Here is a 15122-nt window from a genome sequence, read left to right as displayed (position 1 = left end):
AAGATGATGTCATTTTTCACCCATCCAAGTTCACAGAGTCTTCTGACCCCAGGTTAAGAACCCCCTAAACTAGGCAATATCTAAGGTCCTTCCCAACTTTAAATCCTTGGATGTGATGACTTGCTATTCCAGGTGTTTCCAGTTTTTAGAAGATCGCTGCTCCCTTTTCCCCTTACCCCCAATTAGAAATGGCTGGTGGAGGAGGGTAGATTCCCACTAAAGTAGGACAAGTGGAATGCCGGTAGAGAACTGGAAGTATTTAGTGGCCTCAGGTGGGCTGCAGGTGGCAGCATCAGCATCAGCATCAGCATCATCAGTTGAAAGTGATAAAGCCTGGGTCTCAGAGCTGAAGGGGCAGCAGAGGCGGCAGGTTTGCATTGTCAGGTCCTGCCGCCGACCAGAGTACGGAATGCAGATGGCTCTAGCGGCGCTCGTCACCTTGAGCCGAAACCTCGTGGTCGCTTGCTTCCTCCTTGTGTCCCAAGCCAGGTCATCAGCAGGTAAGCTTGGTTATTACCTCCCTGCATTCCACCGAGTTGCGCCGGTTAAAATAATGTCATTCCTCTGGATTGCTGGGCAGAAAATGCTGTTGGCATTTAAATGCCCACGGTGTCCCTTGTAACACTGATCTTCCCCCTTCCCCCCCCGCATGGAGTGTGACTGAGAGGTCACGTCATTATTGTGGTTATTTCTGCGCGTTTGCACAATCCCTTCCCTCCCTAGAGTCCAGAACTGTCTTCCTTCTCTCTCTGCATTTTCTCTTTCTTCCCTTCTCTTCTCTCCCCATCCCCCTCTTCCTTCTCTTCTTTCTTTAATAGGCTAGATGCCCTTTGATGAATATTAAGGGAAGGGTGGGGGTGTCCCTAGGACTCAGCCAGACTGGGAGGAGAGGCCAATAAGATGAGAAAACCTTCTGGAAATATGCACCCTCTGCTGGGAGGATTGTTGTAGCCCCACTCAGCCTAGAAGGACTGGAAATAAGGAAATGCTATTTTTCTTATTCTCAACCACATATTCCCCACCAGGCCTGCTTGGAGGTTTCAGAGAAATCACAGAGATTGTGCCATATGCCTTTTGAGAGGTCCTAACCAGGAGTTAAAATGCTTGCATCTTTGTTCTCCTGCCATCCTTCCTTTGTTACTGTTTGGGGGATTTATGGCAAAAGGCAAATCCTCAGTGGTTGGACAGGATGGTCTATTTCAAGATCTTGGAATATCCTGTGCCTGGTATAGAACACACCATCCCTGGCCACCATGCCTATTCCTGATGACTGTGATGTTCTTCTCCTCTCAACCATGCCTCTTTGGAATCCAGTTCCCTTCAAAGATCAGCCTCAAGTGCTTCAAGAGGCTTTTCCTATTTTCCATCCCACAATTGTAAATGTTCTACATTTACTTATATGTGAGCATAATAATTGTAATAATGATAGCTAACATTTATATAGTGCTTACCATGTGCTGGATACTGCATTAAATACTTTACTATGATTAATATTATTATTGTTTATTATGCCTCCCCAAGTATAATGAAAGTTCCTTGAGGGCAGCAACTACCTTATGTTGTGTTTGTATTCCTAATGCCTACCTAACATAGAGGCTGGCATATACTAGCTGCTTAATAAATGCTTATTGATTAATTAGTTGGTCCAGTCTCAATTATTACCACTTGGTCTGGAGCTACTTCTCCTTCCTTGGAACTAGCCTTCATGAACTAGATGTCCAAGGTCAATACTCTGAATTGCGTCTCTATTAGCTAAGAGTCTATTATCACAGATAGCCCAAATTGAAGGAAAAATGACCAAAATGGGCCTGTTTTATTTTCAATTCTTACCACAGTCATCATTGGAAGGGCTAGTCTGGGTTCATTATAGTCAGGCTAGCCTTAGGATTACCCTAGGGTCATTGGAAGCCTGGGGAAAGTATCTTTCCCACTTTCGTGTTCTGTGTTTAGCATCTTCTAATACATGGCTCCCTGGACTATTACTGAGTTGTCAGGGGTCTTAGGTCAGCACTACATGACACCTGTCTGCCTGTCTCCATAGATCATGAAATGTCTAAGCAAAATTTATCAGTGCCATAATTTTTTTTCTTTCTCCCCCATAAATAGAAGACTTCTTTCTAAACCACATTTTGCCCTATAAACAAAAGATAAAGGGAAGGGAGACCTACAGTGAGGGAAAATCTATTATCTCTTGAGGCAGTCCATTCTATGTTCCCAAAGTCACAGGACCAGATTCATGGTCAAAACTCAAACTTGGGCCTCTTGATTCCAAATCCTGGGCTAAGCGCTCCCCATTTATACGATGCTTTATTTATTTATTTATTTGGTGGGACTTATGATTTCATTGGTGTAGAAAATTCCTAGTGAGAAATTCCTTGTGCCAGTGCTATTCAGCAATTACTCTGGTTATTTATAGTCTTTGAGGGTTGCCTGGGTCACTGAGGGGTTTTATATATATATATATATATATATATATATATATATATATATATAGCTAAAATTGCCAGGAACATTGCCCATGGTCAAACAACAACTATGTTTAAGAGACTGAATTTGAACCATTATCTATATAACTTGAGCTCTATCCACTATGTCATATGGCCTCTCTTCATGTAATGCATATAATTCTTTATGATTTACAAAGTGCTTTCCTAGCATCAACCCAAGAAAGCACATAATGGAAGTAGTATCTCAATTTCAGGGGGGCAACTGAGGCTCAAAAAATAAATTTAAAAACCCCCTGAAAAGGAGATATTAGGAAGCCAATTCAGAGTGTCTGGCAAGCTAGGGCTAAATAATACATAGGTGGTGCAGTGGATAGAGTGTCAAGCCTGGAGTCAGGAAGACTTCATCTTCCTGAGTTAATATCTGGCCTCAGACACTTACTAGCTGAGTGATCCTGGGCAAATCACTTAACCATGTTTGCCTCAGTTTCCTCATCTTTAAAATGAGCTGGAGAAGGAAATGGCAAACCACTCCAGTATCTTTGTCAAGAAAACTCCAAATGGGTCACAAAGAGTAAGACTATATATGTATGTATATATGTACATATCTATATATCTATATTTCTATATATAGATATATAGATATATGTACATATATATAGCCATATATGTAGCTACATGTATACACACACTATATATAATTTTAAATAAATTAATAAAGTACTCAGATTTTTAGCTTTCTTTTTTTTCCTTCTTAAAGGAATTAAGAGTCTTGTTCTGAATTTTTGAAAAGCTGTAAAATAAGGCACATATCACTAAAAGAAAGCTGCTTTTGAGGACCTTCATTTGCCTGAGAGGTTTGAGCTCATTGCATTTGGTAATTCATGCAGAAACGGAATTTCTTTCTCATCAGATGTTCCTCAAAAACTATAAATAACTCCCAACTTAGAAAGTTATATTCTTAAAGTTTGTAAACGGAGTATTTTCAACTTGGAATGCCCATTTTCTCTTAGAAATAGTGGTTAGTTTTGGAGTCCACTGAAAAGTGCCAACTATTTCAATCATAATGTAGCTGAATGTAGGAGTGAGAAGAGCAGCAAATGTTAGGCAGAAGATCAAGCACTGCCTTTTATATGAAGTGTTTTCCTGATTGCTCCCAGCTGCTAGTGTCTTCCTAAAATCACCTTATATCTAGTTTTTAATGTGTTCATGAGGTAGTTGATCCCTTATGCCCTCAAGAGCTTGTTGGAATTTCATAAAAGAATTGCTCTGCCAAATTTTTACAATTAACACCTCCGTATTTAGATTGTAAGCTCTTTTAGGGTCTTTTGCTTCTTTTTGTATCTCCAGTGCTTGGCATAGTGCCTGGCACATAGTAGGTACTTCATAAATGTTTAATGAATAATTGATTGATTTTAAGCCTTTACTTTCTGTAAATAAAATTCCTTTACTTTCTGGACTAGGGAGACATAGAGGGGAAGTAATGGGAGAGGTGGTAGAATGGGAGTTGATGGAGATGTATTCTCTGCAGATCTGTACACATGCATGTACTCTCTCACCAGGCTGGTCTGTAAGTAGAAATGATTGTATCCCTTTTGTCTTCGTATTTCCAGGGCCAAGCATAGGGCAGGCCTGGCGTATGGTGGGTGATTAATAAATGCTTGTTGATTGATTATAGCTTTGGCACTTTAATGATTGTATGATGCTGGGCAGGTCCCTTTATCTCTGGGAACCTATTTTTTCACATCTGTAAAATGGATATGTATACCTGTTGTTGTTGTTTTTCATCAAATTAGATTTTTTTTTCCTTCCTGGATCTTGGATGTCATTGCTATAGTAAAACTCTTCTAAATCGGGTCTGTAGCTGTTCAAGAGAATAATAAGAGGTTAAGTGACTTCTCCAGCCATGCACAGCTACTATGTATCAGAAGTTGAGACTTGAACTCAGGATTTTATGACTAAGTCTGGTGCTGAGAAGTTGTTACTTGTTCAGCCACACACAGCTACTGTATCAGAACTTGTGACTTGAACCAGGTTTTTCCTAACCCTAAGGCTGCCTCTCTGAATAGCCTGGTATGCTTCCTCATGATTGAATTAAATACTATGTAGAAAATGCTCAATGAAAAGTGAAGTGCTATGTAACTGGGAGTCATTAGCACTATTTCTATCAGATAGTAGTATTATGGTATTATTTCTTATGAGAGTACACAGTGGAAAAAGAACACCACTTTCCCACTGCAGCTTTGGGAGTTTACTGTAATCTGATGTACAGAAAGAAGAGACTACGGTATAATTCTAGTTCTACATACTATTGTAAATTCCTCTAATTCTATTATGCTACTCTAGTCAACAAAAACAACAACAACAATAGTTACTATTTACATAATGCTTTAAGGTTTGCAAAGAATTTTATGCATGTTATCTTACTTGATCCTAACAATAGTCCTGGGCTATTATTATCCCCATTTTACACATGAGGAAATATGCTGAGAGCTAATGACTTGCCTAGGTTTGCATAGCTAGAAAGTGTCTGAGGGAGGATTTGAACTGAGGTCTTCATTCAACTGCAGCATTCTATCCACTGTGTTATCTTACTGCATTTCTGGAGTTCTGGGTGGACCTGTTTTCTGTACCTTCTAGTTTGTAGGCATAGGATATTTGTAAATCAGATATTTGTAATATGCTGTATTTCCTGACATTATTAATAAGCATTCCAGACAGCACACTAATAATATCAGATGTTACAGCCTCTGATAATACTTGAAAACTTACATTTCTCTAGAAATTTACCTTTCTTTCTCAGTGGAAGAATAAAATGGGAAGGCCAGAAGCAGGAGCCAGTCTGTGTCTACATTTGTGAAATGTTAGGGCAATTTTACAAATTACCCATGCTTCCCACAAAAAACTGCTGTTATCTGAAACATCCTGATAAATATGAGCAAAATGAAGATTCATTAAAACATGGGGAAAGTGCTCAATTAGAAACCTGAGAACTGAGGTTAAAATCTTCCCTTTACTACTTGCTACCTCTGTGACCTTGGGCAAGTCGCTTGACCCCATCCTAATTCTGGTTTTGGCTGAAGGCAACTTCATGTTGTTTAATATCTGAGATTGTTTTCTCTCAAATGGAACCTTCTCTTTCATGGATTTCAAAAGCCCAGTCTTTCAATCACAAGCTGCTTTCCCCAGAGGATTCTCTCTTAGCTTACTTTGCTTTCTTTTATTCTCATAATCAAGTTCTAATTATAAAGCAACTTTCAGCAAGCAAGTAGCTGGCTCAACCTACCTATACTCATGGGAAAGCATCCTTTCTTCTTGGCTATGGTCCTTGCCTCAGTCTCTTTAAAAGCTATAGAGTAGAGATGGAGAATAGGGTGAGGAATCGATTTAGCAACAACTACTCTCTTGAATTGGCTTCAGAACAGAGAAGAAAAAAAGCCCAAAGCAACCTTTGTATCTCCTTGCAATCACTAGCCAGCATATTTATGATCTGAAGTATTTGCATACGTGCAGAAAGACCATTGAAGAGGCTATTGAAGTAGTCCAAAACAAATCCATTGCCCCTAGTCCAGGGTCGGTAATGAATGGTCTAATTTTGACCTGTATTTTGGCCAGTTGAAGCAAGCCTCTTGCGGGAATGGAACTTTCCCTAGAGGACACTGAGGAGTTCTTGGTATTGCATTCATCCTTCAGAGGCCCATGGCAAGTTCTACTGTCCTCACGGTTTCTTTTGGTGGTTGATTGTGGTGCTGCTATACTATATTACTTTGCAGATCATCAGGATATCTATTGGTATACTGATAAATGTATCTTCCAGGATGTCAGTCTCTCTATTTTCCTTCTCTCTCTCTCTTTTTTTCTCCTTGTTGCTATTCGTTCTCTGGGGGAAAAGAATGAGGAGGCAAATTGGAAATAGCTTTGGAAAAACACATCTTAGTAAAACTGCTTTATCCAATTTTGCTCCCAGCATCATATGAAAACAGCTGTACAAAGGATAGGAATGCAAAGAATACTGACCTTTGGGGTCAGGAATCTTAGCCTTAGCTCTGTGATTAACTAGCATTATAACCTTAAGAAAGTCACCCTCTCTAGGCCTCTTTTTTTTTAACCTGAAAAATTAAAAGGGTTAATTAGATGATTGTGAGTTACATTCTACTAATTTTCTAACTCCTTCCTCTGCATAAAAACTTAGCTGTGCTGATTCCCACTTATTTTTTTTTTTGGCTATGCAATGGGGTTAAGTGACTTGCCCAGGATCACACAGCTAGTAAGTGTTATATATCTGAGGCCGGATTTGAACTCAGGTACTCCTGAATCCAGGGCTGGTGCTCTACCCACTGCACCACCTAGCTGCCCCACTGGTTCCCACTTTTTAAGAATGCTGCTTTCAGGGCCAACTAGGTAGCACAGTGGACAGAGAACTGGCCCTGGATTCAAGAGGACCTGAGTTCAAATCCAGCCTCAAACACCTAACACTTACTATGTGACCCTGGGCAAGTCACTTCACTCTGATAACCTCACAAACAAAAAAAAAGAATGCTGCTTATTTTGCTGGGTTATCTAACCAAATAGCCTGATGTCCAATTGCCAACTCATACCTTAACATATAACTGCTTCCAGATAACAACTATGTATTTTGACAAAGGATTTAAGTTTAATTCAATTCAATAAATATTTGTTGAGCATGTACTCTCTTATCAGGCACTATGCTATGTAATGGGAATGTCAAGTCAAAAATAAAACTACATTTGGACACATTAAATTTGCACAGATAAATAAATACAAGGTAATTTCAGAAGGAAAAGTGCATTAACAACTGTCTGGATCAAAAAAAGGTTTAGAGATAACACTGGAACTAATCTTAATTTAATTCTTTTTTTGTTTTGGTGAGGCAATCGGGGTTAAGTGACTTGCCCAGGGTCACACAGCTAGTAAGTGTTAAGTGTCTGGAGCCAGATTTGAACTCAGGTCCTCCTGACCCCAAGGCTAGAACTCTATTCACTGTGCCCCCTAGCTGCCCCCTGGAACTAATCTTTAAAAGAAACTCAGGGGTTCTAGAAACTGAGGAGAAGAACAAGTGTCTTCTAGGCATGAGGCACAATCTATGCTGAGGCACTGAGAGAAGAAATGACTGTCAAACTCAGACAGCAGCTAGACAAGTAGGACAGTTTGGTATGAATGTGAAATTCATGAAGAGAAATCATATGAAATAAATCCAGAAGGGTAGATGGGGGCCATATTGTGGAGGCCTTTAATTGCCAAGCTATGGAGTTTCTATTTCTAACTGGGTGACACAATGGAACAATGGGCCTAGAGTTAAGAAGCCCTGAGTTCAAATCAAGGCTTAGGCACTTGCTAGCTGTGTGACCCTAGGCAAGTCACTTAACTTCTGTCTGCCTCAATTTCCTGGTCTGTAAAAGGGGGATCATAATAGTACCTACCTCCCAGTGCTACTATGAGGATCAATTAAGATGATATTTGTAAAGCTATTTGCAAACTTTAAAGTGCTATGTTGATTTTAGCTATTATTATTTTAGTCAAAAGGAAATAGGAAACCTTTGGTGATTTTTGAGCAGAGGAGTGACAGAGACCCATGTCTGAGCAGTGTTAGTTAAACAGCAGGATGGAGAATGGATTGGAGAAAGGAAAGACTAGATATAGAAAGCGGGATGTTGAAATAGTCCAGTAGAAAGATAATGAGGGCCTGAGGAAGGGTGGTGACAGAGAGAGTAAAGAGAAGAAAACGAGACATGTTATAGGAGGTAGAACTGATAAGACTTGGAAAATATTTGGATATGGAGAATGAAAGAGAGAAAAGAGTCAAGGATGATTCCCAGGGAGTGGAATTGGCTGAAGAAAAGGATAGATGTGCCATGTATAGCCAAAAAGGAAGTTTGGAGGAGTGTTGAATTTAGAAGGGAAGATAAGGAATCTTATATTGGACAAGTTGATTTTGAGATGTCAATGGAATATAGAGGTTAGAGTCAAACTCTAAATATTGATAAAGGATAATAAATGCTTGTTGACTTGATAGCTCTTCAACTAAAGTCTTACTCTAGTGTCTCTTTTGGATGTAAAAGTGACTGTGGATTCTTGAAAACTTTGACAGTAAAGAACAAACCCTTTCATGTATTAACAAGGGGGCATAAAATATGGGCCCAGCAACCAGCTATGTATCTTTTTCTCATATCTTGGATTAGATGGATTCATAAGTGCTCAACAAAAGAAGTTTATTTGCAAGAACTAAGTGATTTTGCCACAGAGGAAAAAAAAAACCAACTTTTTGATGTATTAAAAATGTTAACTGAAAATCGCATAAGGATAATGTATAAATCCTGGCATATTTTATTAAAAAATCAGTAACATTGATGGATATTGACTTCATTGATCTACTTCTCTCATTTTTTAATAATGACTCTTCCAAATATCTTCCTTCTTTTCCTAAACTATGAACTACATTATTATCCCTTGTACTTTTGTAACTAAAAAGCTTCTCTCAGAAGATGAGAGCCATCACATGGGATCACCTATCCTCAGTTCTCCTTATCCGTCTCTCAAAATGTCTCAGTATCATCATTCGTTCTGTCCTCTTTAGCTCCTTTATCAATGGAAGATTTTTGTTAAGGCTACTCTCTTCTACGTGCTTGATTTCATTTCTCTCCAAGACTATGCTCACAGAGTTAGCTATGTTCTCTTGGGCATCTTCAAAATCTTTGGCTATTTAGCATCTTCCTATAAGCTTTCACAACCCGTCCTCAATCCTTTTTTGAAAGAAAATCTCTCTTGAAACTTCTTATACCTCATTCAGATACCACTAGTCATTTGCTATTAAACTTCTTTAAAAAGTTGTCAAATACTCAATGTTTTAATTTTTATCACCACTCTTCTTTCATATATTAATAATTTGATAGTGATCCCCAACCATCTACTGAGACTCCTCACTAACATATTAATGACTTCACAGTGCTTATGGCCTCTTTTAAGTCATTAGTCTGAATAGTCTCTCTGTGTCATTTGACATCATTAGCTAGACCACTTTCCTTGGCTTTAGAGACATTTTGAGAAATCTGCTCCACCTTCTCTTCATCCTGACCTATGAACTTTTCCTCCCAAGGTCCTTTAATCATACATAATCTTCTCTTCTCTCTACCTTCTTTCCATTAGTAATCACATTCAGACTGTTGGAAAGAAACTAGAATCTAAGAAGGTGCCTTAAATTTCTTTTTAGATTTCTGAAGACTATAACAATATATTACAAAGATTATACATTGTAACCAAGTGGGATTTATACTAGGAATACAGGGATGGTTTAACATAAGGAAAAGTATTAACATAATTGGTCAATAAGAAAGTAACAAAATCAAATGATTATATCAATAGATGCAGAAAAAGCTTTTGATACAATGCAATACTCATTCCTATTAAAAATTCTCAGAGCATAGGTAAAAAATGGATTTTCCCTTAAAATGATAAGAAATGCCTACCTAAATTCATCAGCAAGCATTATTTGTAGTGGGGATAAGCTAGAAACCTTTCCAACTATATCAAGAGTGAAATAAAGATGCTCATTGTAACCAATATTATTCAATATTGTATTAGAAATGCTAGGAATAGTGATAAGAGGAGAAAAAGAAATTGAAGGAATCAGAATGAGCAATGAGATAATAAAAAACTATATCTTTTTTTTTTTTAGGCAATTGGTGTTGTGACTTGCTCAGGGTCACACAGCTAGTAAGTGTCAAGTGTTTGGTCTGAGGCCAGATTTGAACTCAGGTCCTCCTGACTTCAGGGCCAGTGCTCTATCCACTATGCCACTTAGCTGCCCCCCAAACTATATCTTTTTTGTAGATGAAATGATAGTATACTTGGAAAATCCTAAAGATTCAACTAAAAAGTTGGTGGGAAAAATCAACAATTTTAGCAAAGTAGCATGATGTAAAATTAATCCACACAAATCATCAGCATTTCTATGTATCACCAACAAAACTCTTCAAGAAGAGAGAGTAAGAGATATGCCATTTAAAATACCTATAGACAGCATAAAATATCTGTAAGTATACCTACAAACCCAGGAACTGGATGAATATAATTATAAAATACTTTTTATATGAATAAAATCAGATTTAAATAATTGGAAAAATATTAATTGTTCATGGATAGGCAGAAACAATAGAACAAAAATGACAATTTTACCTAATCTAACCCATTTATTCAATGTCATCTCAATTAAATTACCAAAAAATTACTTTAATAAGCTAGAAAAAATAATAACAAAATTCATTTGGAAGAATGAAAGGTCAATAATATCAGAGGAATTAGTGGGGGAAAAAAGTAAAGGAAGGAGGTTTAGCAGTAACAGATCTTAAACTATACTACAAGGCATTAATTATCAAACCCATCTGGTCCTGACTGTGAAATAGAAAGGTAGATCAGTGGAACAGAGTAGACATATAATACACAATAGCAAATGATTGTTAGTAACCTTGTGTTTGACAAATGTAAAGATTTAAGTAACAACAATATTATCTAAGAACAACTTTGAATTAACTAAGTCATTTTGAATATTATAAATACTCAAATCATCTATAAAGGACCTGTGAGGGAAGATGCTATCTACCTCCAGAGAAAGAACTGATAAATAGAAGTATGTATAGTATGGTTTTACATATATGTATGTGTGAATGTGTGTGTGGGTGTGTGTGTATACATATATATACACACACATACATATTTGTGTCTAATGGTAGCCTTCTCTAGAGTGGGGTGGGGAAAAAGGGAGAAAAAACTACATAGCAGAGAACAAAAGAAAACTTGGAAGGAAGCACAGAAAAGCTGGGTAGCTTTGAAAATTATATGCAGTATTTACTATGCAGTTAAAAAAATTAAACAATGTGAAATGGAAATTCATAGTTTTATATTGAAATCTCTTTTTATATTGTACTATGTACATGGAAATGTTCTTTTTTTGTCTTTATGTATTTAAATTCAAAATGAATTAAAAATTAAAAAAAAGATTTTTAGGGAACGATGCAACAAATTGTTGTGTAAGAATGAGTAGAGGAGGTTTTTAAATAGCCTCTCTGGGGAGTGTGACAGAGTCAATCATGGAAGAATTTTTTTTTAAGAAATTGCCATGAAATAGTGAAGGTCAAATTGACATTAGTTAACATAAAATTTTAGTAGACCTAGTCAGCAAAACGGAATTCCAAAGCCCTTGAGAAGGAGTAAAAGTGATAATTGATAGAGATAACTCAGATTTGTGGTTTGGAACAGTTATGGTAAGATCTGAGATATAACTATTCTTGTAGGTGCCTGAGATAGAAAGGATATGTATACCATGAAGCTGAGGGAGTTAATGAACTAGGAGGTTAGGGTCCATGATGTGAGTATTGATGTCGCAGAGTAGAAGGGTAGAGCAAGACAATCAGTCAATTAACAAGAATTTATGAAATGCCTACCATATGCCAGGCATTGTGGTAGGCATATGGATACAAATACAATGGAGGAAACATTCTCTACTTGCGAGAAGCTCGCACTGTAATGGGGAAGATAACAAGCACATGAGTGGAAAGTGCCAAGATGGTGGAGTAAAGTCTAGGACCCAGCTGAACTCTCCCAATATTCTCCTCCAAACAACTTTTAAATAACTCCTCAAATCTAATTTTAAAGCAGCAGAGCCAATAAAAGGTCAGAGGGAGACAATTTTCTAGCCTAAGACAACTCTGGAGGTCTGAAGGAGGGATCTGTAACACTGGGGTGGGCACAGGCCCAGATCATGGCAGGAGCACCAGCAGTGGACTTGAGAACTGATTGTGACAGCAGCAGCAGCAGCTTCAGGAGCTCTGAACCTAGAGATGATAAGGGGCTTGGAAAAGTGATCAGAAAGTGACTGCAAGGGACCTTTTGCTGGCAATGGGTGCAGCTAGCAATGATTGGCAACTCTATTGCCCATAAGCAGTTCTGGGTCATGGTTACAGGATGGGGAGGAGTGCTTGTGATAGGTCACAAGGAAGTAAAAAAAAAACAGAATTAGGCTAAGAGCACAAAAAAATCACTGAAGAGAAGAACTTCCATAGCATTTCTTAGTAGGCTGATCCTTCACCTGGAAGATGGTCATCTACCTGAGAGCCAGTGTGGCTTCAGAAAGAGTCAAGGAATGGTCAATATAGTGTTTGCTGCCTACAACTCCAGGGGAAATGCCAGGAGCAGAACAGACATCTGTATACAACTTTTCTGGATCTGACCAAGGCCTTTGCTACGGTCAGTCAAGAGGGCTTATGGAAAATTATGACAAAATGTGGTTGCCTGGAGAAGTTCATCAGCATTGTACATCAATTTCATGACAACATGCTTGCCTGGGTTCTGGATAATGGACAATGCTCTCATGCTTTCCTAGTCACCAATTGAGTGAAGCAAGGCTGTGTGCTTGCTCTCATGCTTTTTAGTATGATGTTTTCAGCAATGTTGTCAAATGCTTTCAATGAGGGTGAACACTGCATCAAGGTCAGCTACCACACGGATGGTAAATTCTTCAACTTGAAAAGGCTACAAGCCAAGACCAAAGTGGAGGGAGTGTTGGTGCATGATTTTCTGTTTGCAGATGATTGTGCACTCAGTGCAGCCTCTGAAGCTGAGATGCAACAAGGTATGGATTGGTCCTCTGCTGCTTGTGCTGATTTTGGCCTAACTACTAACACCAAGAAAACACAGGTGCTCCATCAGCCAGCACCATACTATCCATAGTGGAACCACTGGTTACAGCAAATGGAGAAGTTTTGAATGCTGTGGATAAGTTCACTTACCTTGGTAGTGTACTTTCCAGGGATGTACACATTGATAATGGGGTTAACTCAAGCATTGCCAGAGTTAGCTCAGTGTTTGGGAGGCTCCAGCGCTGAAGTCAGGAGGACCTGAGTTCAAATCTGACCTCAGACACTTCCTAGCTGTGTGACTCTGGGCAAGTCACTTAACCCCAATTGCCAAAAAAAAAAAGAGAAAGTGTGGGAGAGAAAAGGTATTAGACTGACTACCAAACTGAAGGTCTACGGAGCTGTTATGCTGACCTCATTTTTGTGTGCCTGTAAAACCTGGACAGTGTCCTAGCACCATGCTAGGAAACTGAATCACTTCCATTTGAATTGTCTTAGGAAGATTCTGAAGATCATCTAGCAGGATAAGATACCAGACCCTGAAGTCCTTTCTCAAATTAAACTGCCAAGCATTCAAACTCTGCTTCACAGAGCACAATTCTGCTGGGCCAGCCACATCGTTTGAATGTCAAGTGTACGCTTGTGAAAAAGACTATTTTGTGGAGAACTCACACAGGACAAATGATGACACGGTGGTCAGAAGAAGCGATACAAGGACACTCTCAAGGTCTCTCTTAAGAACTTTGGAAAACTTGACTCTAGTATAGTGTGTCATTTTGGTCCTCTTTCAGAATGGAAGACAACAACTGACCAATCAGATTTATCTAGTTCTGAGAGAGGAAGATTAAAGTCCTCTACTGTTATAGAACTACTATCTATCTCCACCTGTAATTCATTTAACTTTTCTTTTAAAACTTTAGATACTATAGTATTAGATGCATATAGGTTCAGTATGGCTATTGCTTCATTGTCCATGGTACCTTTTGTCAAAATGTATTTACCCTATTTATCTCTTATTTAAATTTATTTTAGCCATAACTTTGTCTGAGGTCATAAAGTAGTTTTTCATATGACTATAGATTGCTTTGACTTCTTCTAAAAACTGCCTGTTTATATCCTTTGACCATTTATCAATTGGGGAATGGCTCTTATTTTTGTAAATTTGACTCACTTCTCTATATAGTTAAAAAATGAGGGCTTTATCAGAGAAACTTGCCATAAATTTTTTTAATATTACTTCATTGTCTATGGTATCTTTTAGCAAAAAGTAGTTTCCCTAATTATCTCTTTCAATTAGGTCTAATTTTACTTTTGCTTTGTCTGAGATCATGATTACCATTTCTACACTTTTCACTTCAACTGAAGCATAATAGATTCTGCTCCAGCTCTTTATTTGAACTCTGTGTGTGTCTTTCTGTCCCAATTGTGTTCTTGTACACAACATATTATTGGATTCTGGTTTCCAATCCATTCTGCCATCTGCTTCTGTTCTATGGGTTAGATCATTCTGTTCACATCCACAGTTATGATCACTAACTGTGCATTTCCCTTCAACCCATTTTACTTTGTTTATCCTTCTCTCTTTCTTTTTATCCTGTCCCTTTCAAAAGTCTGTCTTGCTTCTGACCACTGCCTTTCCAAATCTGCCCTCCCCTTTATCATATCTTCCCCATATTTCTTATCTCCTTCCCCTCCTATCTCCCTATTGGGTAAGAAAGATTTCTTTACCCAACTGAATATGTATTTATTCTTTCCTCTTTGAGCCAATTTCAACGTGAGTGAGGTTCACATATTGCCCCTACGTCCATTTTCCTGTCCATTATAAAAGCACTTCATGTGAGAAAATTTGTTTCATTCTACTCTCCCTTTCCCCTTCTCTCAGTGCATCCCTTTTTCTCACTCCTACATTTTTTTTAGATCTTCCCAACAAAATCAACTCACACCTGTACCTTCTATCTATGCAGACTCCTAACTACCTTAATGATAAAGTTCTTAGGAGTTATATGTATCCCCTTCTCACACAGGAATG

General features: G+C 38.2%; 1 protein-coding gene across 1 annotated transcript in view; it reads left to right on the top strand.

Moving 5' to 3' along the window:
• Nucleotides 1–230: 230 nt before the first annotated feature.
• Nucleotides 231–15122, top strand: part of TMEM130 (transmembrane protein 130) — a 55549-nt gene continuing 40657 nt past the window's right edge. The window contains exon 1 of the mRNA XM_020965233.1: nucleotides 231–500. Coding sequence (XP_020820892.1) covers nucleotides 236–500 — 265 coding nt within the window. The 5' untranslated portion in view covers nucleotides 231–235. The remainder of the gene's footprint in view (nucleotides 501–15122) is intronic.

This window comes from Phascolarctos cinereus, unplaced genomic scaffold (assembly GCF_003287225.1).
Source record: "Phascolarctos cinereus isolate Bilbo 61053 unplaced genomic scaffold, phaCin_HiC Scaffold_4;HRSCAF=312, whole genome shotgun sequence".
Lineage (NCBI taxonomy): Eukaryota > Metazoa > Chordata > Mammalia > Diprotodontia > Phascolarctidae > Phascolarctos > Phascolarctos cinereus.
This window is presented reverse-complemented; position numbering and strand designations above follow the sequence as displayed.